The 7,500-nt window shown below is 41.6% G+C and overlaps 1 protein-coding gene across 1 annotated transcript in view; it reads right to left on the bottom strand.

The window, feature by feature from the left end:
• The window catches only part of LOC138042621 (uncharacterized), a 20,125-nt gene that overhangs the window by 4,569 nt on the left and 8,056 nt on the right, over nt 1–7,500 (bottom strand). The window contains exons 5-7 of the mRNA XM_068888574.1: nt 7,025–7,096; nt 4,775–4,807; nt 3,783–3,848 (exon numbers count right to left, since the gene is read on the bottom strand). Coding sequence (XP_068744675.1) covers nt 3,783–3,848; nt 4,775–4,807; nt 7,025–7,096 — 171 coding nt within the window. The remainder of the gene's footprint in view (nt 1–3,782; nt 3,849–4,774; nt 4,808–7,024; nt 7,097–7,500) is intronic.

Genomic DNA, 7,500 nt, shown 5'->3' with positions numbered 1-7,500 from the left:
TTATTGACTTTCAAGGAGCAAGGATGGCACAGTCGTTTAGTGCGCGGCCTTGGTGCAAGAGGTCTTGAGTTCCATTCCCGGATCTCGCATCCTTGTTTCGACTTCTTTCCTTTCCGTGTAGCTAAGTAGCTTTAAATACCCGTAAAACGGAGCACTGATGGAGAGGGGGGAGTAAAATGAGCGCACCGTCGACCTCAGGTTTGTCAGTTGAATTACTGTTACGAGTTATCGACGTTAAATATGGTTGCTTTACTTTACTTTTCTTTCCCTTTCCCTTACTGTTGATCTGCAACCATCGAAAGTACGACCTAAGTGACATAAAACATTTTACTCATTCGCTGCTATTTTTCGCTCCACTCTCAATCCCGATCACACCTTTCAGTTTGGCTGTGCACAAGGGGTGTGTTTCTTTGGGATGATCCGAAAAAGAAACATTGACCCAAGATCACTTGGATCAATGAGGTTAAACGAAGTTTAACCAAGTAAACAACTAGGAGCGACTGCAGCGTATTGGTCAGTGGTTTTACTATACTTGCACATGCGTGGAATACCTCGTGCTTTGGGCTGTATCGCTTACTTATCAGTGTGGCGGGAAGCAGGAGCATTGTGTGTGGAGCGTTTAGCGGTTTTTGTTCCTATATATACAGTCGTCATTCCATAGATGTGTTCAAAACTGCTTTCCTGTTAGTTAGGATTCTTTTTGGGTCCAGTTACGGGTTTGTTTTGGGGGAAACGCAACTTCGGGCGAGCTTGCGATCGAGTTGGGATAGCCGCCATGTTGGATTCTTGTAGCTTTATTTTTGGCAACATCAGTTCACGCAGCTTCAGTAGGCGTTTTCTACCATCGAGATCTTATGCAGGGCCCCGCTTCTTATTGCATAAAGCCATTCACGACCACGCGGAATTTGCTTGGGCGCTACGGTCGTACATCACGGCGTGACCTTCGGCCATCTCCGCCGGATCCCCGTACAAGAATCACCTGGCGGGAAGCTTGTCTTCGACCAATCTTGGACAGCGTATCCTTTGCACAGTTTCATATGGGACAGGGCATTTCATGCAGTTGAACTTAAGAGCTAGCTAGCTCAGTTGTTAGGTGGCATAGCGTCACTTTTAGCGTCTCGCTCGTATTCTGTCAGGCTTTTAGCGTTATGGCTGCGTCATAGGCTCTCTGATCATGATGCTTGGTTGTAGTTTGTTTTCTAGTTTTGCTTTGGGCCATGAACTCGACTATAAGCATCTGTTATTTAGCTGGGCCACACGTACAATGTACACTTGTCTGGTAATATTATTGATACTACTATTACTATCATCTAGAGGCTTAGGCCGTGATATGAAGTGACGTGCATTGGAGTTTGTTTTATTTTATGTATCGGCGTGGCGTTAGCGTTTATTTTCTCTTTTCATTTGCTAGCATGTTGCGTGGACTTGTTTTGTACAGTTTTATGTAATTATGTAGTTTAATATATTACTTAGTTTACGAGAAGCAAGCGTCATACTTCTGTGCATTGTTGTTTAGCGTTGTTTAACGCACCGCAAGCATCTGTTATTTAGCTGGGCCACACGTACAACGTACACTTGTCTGGTAATATTATTGATACTACTATTACTATCATCAAGAGGCTTAGGCCGTTGTATCTTAAGTGACGTGCATTGGAGTTTGTTTTATTTTATGTATCGGCGAGGCGTTAGCGTTTTATTTTCTCTTTTCATTTGCTAGCATGTTGCGTGGACTTGTTTTGTACTTTTTTATGTAATTATGTAGTTTAATATAATTACTTAGTTTACGAGGAGCAAACATCATACTTCTGTGCATTGTTGTTTAGTGTTGCGTTCCACCTTAGAGTTGCATTGCGTTGTATTCTCAGCGTTGTTTAGCGTTGAGTTGCGTCCTAGCATTGCATTGCGGTGTATTCTCAGCGTTGTTTAGCGTTGCATTGCGTGGCGTTATATTCTTACGTTGTTTAGCGGTGGCCTTGCGTCTTAGCGTTGCATTGCGTTGTACTCTCAGCGTTGTTTACGTTGCATTGCATGGCGTTGTAGTCTCAGCGTTGTTTTGCGTTGCGTTGCATTGCAGTGTATTCTCAGCGTTGATTTTTAGCGTTGTATTGCGTGGCGTTATATATATTTACTTTGTATTGCGTGGCATTATATTCTCTTTTTTTTTGTATTGCGTGGCGTTATATTCTTTTTTTTTTGTATTGCGTGGCATTATATTCTCTTTTTTTTTGTATTGCGTGGCGTTATATTCTTTTTCTTTTTGTATAGCGTGGCGTTATATCCCTTTTTTTTTGTATTGCGTGGCGTTACATTCTTGCGTTGTTTAGGGTTGCGTTGCCTTGTTTTCTTTTGCGGTTAGCACATTGCAGTGGTCTAGGCTGTTAGCAGGGTCATGAGCAGTTCTTTGGTTGTTGGGTGCCGTCGGATGTGGGCGATTCGGGGCTCTTGCTTAGGGGCCATGAGCCCCTCTCTCCGAGCCTTCTAGGCTCGGAGGTCCTCCGGCTTGGCGTGGGGGCTCATGGCTGGGTTGTCAGGTTTGCCAGCCATCGGTGCAGTCTCCATCTTGGAGCTGGCTGCCAATAGTGGAAGCGCCAGGATGTTTCGGGCACCCAACCTCCAAAGAGCGACGATGTTGTTTATGGTGTCTCAAAGGAACCGAAGAATTCTTTCCCAGAGTGGATTCCTCGATTTCTTTGTTGCACTGTGACCTTGGATCAATATCCTTTTTTGGATCATCCCAAAGAAACACACCTTAAACGACAGAACTTGCACAAGGTTCGATCATGATTTATTTTGTTAACAGCTGTGCTATGATGCTGGCTCTTGTTATTAGAAGCATTTGACAGCTGCAATATGACGTCTCAAACTGGTGGAGTCTTGACGTTGAAAAACAGTTGGAGTAGTCGTGTATTCCAGTGTACTCTCAGCATTACGGATCACTTATTGATTAACCATTGCTTATCAATAACCAACATTTTTCAGCATAGCTTAGTGTTTACCTGCGCAAGCGCAGTGGACACATGACAGCGAGGAGGTTCCACGTCGAGTCGACATCACAAACTACTTTGGATTGCTGTTTGCAAATGACTATTTCAATGCAAGGTAGTCTGTGTTGTCAACCTGGTATGGAACCCATTCTCCTATCTTGCATGGTCATGGAGCAAATTGTGGCTGTTTTCCAGTCTTTGTAATGCAGAGATAAACACTGGCTTGGTACACGTGAAGAGATTATTAACCCTTAAACCCCTGAGCTGGCTCCCACTGATGAGTAAAATCGTCTTGTGTTAAACAAAATGAAGTCTATGGAAAAGGGTAAATGCAATGAAAGAGACAAGGTGACAGACACTTTCATTTGATAAGGTGCCTCAAAGAAAAGAAGAAAAGTGAAATAGAAACAATCTGGGAGGTCACTTGCAATGGATAGTTCTGTAACACCAGAATTTACAGTAAACTCCAGGAGTGGCTGTGCAGATGCACTGTAAAAGGAGGAAAAGAGGGTTCCTCTGAAAAGTGCCAGGTGCCTGAGAAAGGTGTTAGTGAGGAAGTTCCTGTGGTACAACATTCACTAGAGTGCCCTTGTCCTTCCATTTTCTAAGCTCTGATTTTGCAGACTACATGTGAGATCAAAAAAGGTTTCAATATCTGATCAGTTATGAACAACAATATTAATCATTATTTTAAACACGCTTATATCACAGAAAAGGTTCACGATCCACAACTTGTGATATTTAATTCATTCCCCTCCACCTTCCCCAATTGAGTGTAAAAATGATACTTTTGCCTACCTTTATGCCCTTTATGGCCTCCCTTACCGTCCTTACGGTAAGCAAGGTTTCCTTCACTGGGAGGATCTGGAGTTGAAAAGGTATACAGTAAGTGAGTAAGGATAAAAGCCAAAGAAAGAGTCCAGAAACTAACGGCAACTACAATATGTACCAGCAAATAACACCTGTTCATATTGTAGTTGCAGTTATTTTAAGTGACAAATCTCATTTTAGCGCAAATTGTGTTTGGAAATCAGCTCATACCAATGCGGCTATATGTAGAAGGTTTCGCAAGATAAAAGAATTATGGCAAAATAGGTGAAATACACAAAAGTCAGTATTAATCAAGGTTCCACCATACACTATCTTCAAAGCACCTAAATCGATATTTCCACTGTAGGCTTCAAAGTGGCTAATACCATATTAATTGTTTAGATTTTCTGTCCGCTGTCATAATATTTCCCTCCCTCAGTTTTTGCTCAAGACATACAATAATGCCTTGCATTGGTTAACATCGGTCTTACCAGTACAGCTGTACATGGCAAGTTGTTATTAACAAAGTAACCAAGAGGTTCAGGGAAGTTACGTATTGATGGTTCTGCATGCAGTCCATTTGTTGCTAATGGGTAAAAAGTGAGCTGATGTTAAAAAAAAAAAAAATTCATTGACTTTTTGCTGTAAACGTTCCTTCGATCTTAAATATTGCCTCAGTATGTAGACTTTATGCAAACTATGCATTGTTGACCTATATAGGCAAGCAGGCTTTTTTAAGAACACAAGAGAAATACCTAGAGGAGCATGACCCGCAGACAAGCACTTCTCTTGACTAAACTGAGGAAAATCTTCAGACATAATGGCAGACCAACGGAATTTTTTTGTTTGGCCTGCATGCATGTTGCATTATAATGCACTGTGTCAATGGTGATACAATCAACTTACTTCGACCAATCATAATGAGCCGTTAACTCTGGCCATTTTATAAACATTTATAATAAGTGAAACACAACACAAACCTGAAGTCATAATCCCCCAGGCTGGCTTAGGACCTTAAAATTACAAGGAAATTAGTCAACAAAAGTAACCTGGACATGGATGCTGTAAGGGCTGGTTTACATGTTCATGAATGATGCAAGCTTGAAGCAGAAACAGGGGCCACAGAGAGGGAGGAGCTGGGGGCTATAGCCTCCCCCCACTTTTTCTTATGGTGTTGTTTTCGGCTCAATCGAAGACTTGATAATTTACACTTCTCGTACACATACCAAGACTTAACTCCCTTACTTTCAAATATACTCCGCGGCCCCTGAGAAACATTATACTTGTCCATAGCCTGCATGGCTGATGGACTGACCAGTAGAGTCTATATCTAGGTTTTTGACATAGGTTTCAAGTGACATGTCTGGTTGTGTGCAGGCTGACTTGTCCATGGACTCAATAAATCCCTTCAGCATTAAATTCAGTCCAGCTGTGTATATAGTGACACAACCCAGCTAAGCAGACAAGGGTGAATGAGTGAGTGAAGCTATTAGTCTCTCCCCTCGGGGCTTTTCAGGACTAATTTACAATGTTTAGCCAGACTGCTTATTACACAGTTTACAATTTTATTTTAGGAAGTGAAAGATGCCCCCGTCCAGAAAAGGTCAGACCACAACACCAGGGACTATGTCCCCTACTCTTATCGAATAGTGAGTGGGTTCTTTAACGTCCGATACTATTTAATTTCCAACAAGGGTTATGAGACGGGACCTCCGGTTTACAGTCGTTATCCGAGAAGACTTGAAAATCTAACCATTTGCAGATGTAATTTCAAAGGCAGCACATTCTCCTCAGTTCTTTTAAGACCCTGAGTGTTGGTCCGGCCGGAGTTGAACTCACGACCTCCCGCATGACAGCCCGATGCTCAACCAACTGAGCCACCGGGTAGCAGGTAGCAAGGTAGTGTTGGGAATCGGCCAAGATTTCATAATTGATTTAATCAGAATAATCCAACGAATCGATCTTTGATTATAATTGGAAAAAATAATCACAATAAAAGCTGTTTAACATTAACATTGGTTTACATAATGAGGAGCTGATGATCAATTAAGGTCTTAAACAGCCAGTAGCATGGACAAAGACTAATTTTAATAGGTTCTGGAATAATGTGTAAGAGCACAAGTAAGGAAATTTTCTGCCAATTATGTGAACAACATACTGTACAAAGCAGTGCCAGGGCTGTGAGCCATGTTTTGAAATAAAACAAAAAAGAATGAAACAAACCCGAAAAGGGGTTCAGTGGATTTTAGCTGCTATTAATCAATTCCAAAAAAGATAACATAGGTTTTAATATATTTTATTTGTCACCAATATATTTTTTAAATTTTCAGTGATAATCGTTTGTGCATGATCCATAATTGATTGTCACATCCCTTAAAATTTTCGATCAATGATACATTATAATTATTGATGATCAGGACACCATGTCTAGTAAAAGGGGTCACAGTTTTTAGTGGACTTACAGTAGATGCATTTAACCTGTCAGCCTTAAGGAGGCTCACCATTCAGAAGCGAGATTGTCTGGTGTACAGAGCTCTTATTAAGGGCTTGGAGCCTGAGAGTTTCCCTGCCTCCTGTTTCTCCCTACCTACTTTCCTAGCTTCCCCGCCTAATTGAAATGTTATTGTCAGCCCTGGTGTAAGACAGTTAAGTCTAAAAGTGTCACTCTTTAGCAGGGTAAGGGTACAATACACAGGATCAGTAGAGTGACTAGAGCAGGCAGCTCAAATACCAAAGGTGCTCTTATGGCAGTCTTCAGTGGTGCATGCTTCAGCCACAATCCACCTTAACAGCAACTTTAAGTTGAATCACTTAACAGACCAGAGCAGGCCGCTGAAGTACAGGAGGTGCTCTTAGCATTCTCCAGAGATGAGTGCTTTCGTCAAGCATTCCAGCTCTGTTAAGCTGGATCATTAGAATGACTAGGGCAGGCCACTCAACTACGAAAGGTGCTCTTGGAAATCCATGCTCAACATTCACAGATGCATTAGCTTGTTGCTCGGCCTTTTGCTTGCTTTTTGTACACAATCATGACAAATATACCAGTAGTTTTTTTATTCCTTTAAGTACAAACCAAGCATAACAGCCAGCAACAAGTTAATGCACCTGCTGCTAACCTTGAGTGTTGGTTTTTTAGTTGACAGTGGACAAAATACATGCCATTTGAACTCAGCCCTTAATAGGCTTACATTTTCCTACTATGTCACATTTTAAGATAAAAAGGGACCTACTTGATTGCTTGTCAGATTGTGGCTGGGTGGGGTATGAACATGGCTGGTCATCCTCAAGGCTGGTGTTGAATCCTGCATGAAAAAACAAACAACGTTAATTCAAAATTAGATACACTGAACATGTACACTTTGTACATGGCAAGGAAAACCCCAAGAAGCACAGCCCCATTTGCATTATTTTGATTCCTTATAGTTGAATTGGCACAATGGTGAGAGTGCCCCCATTCCACTAGTGGAAAGAAAAACTAATACGAACAAAAGATCTGATTCTACCAGGCCAGTGCCTCATTTATTCAACAATATTAAAAAACAAACTGAGACCACTGTGTGCTGATAACTGAAAAAGCACAGAGGTTAAAGGCCAGGCTTGGTGATAAAATTAATAGTGACATTGTAAGAGCCCTTAACCCATTGACTTCCAGGGGTTCCCCATTGACGAGTACAATAATCTGGCGTTAGACAGAGTAAAATACAGT

This window comes from Montipora capricornis, chromosome 3 (genome assembly GCF_036669925.1).
Source record: "Montipora capricornis isolate CH-2021 chromosome 3, ASM3666992v2, whole genome shotgun sequence".
In the NCBI taxonomy this organism is placed as follows: domain Eukaryota; kingdom Metazoa; phylum Cnidaria; class Anthozoa; order Scleractinia; family Acroporidae; genus Montipora; species Montipora capricornis.
Note: the sequence above shows the minus strand (reverse complement) of the source record. Positions and strands in the feature narration are given on the sequence as shown.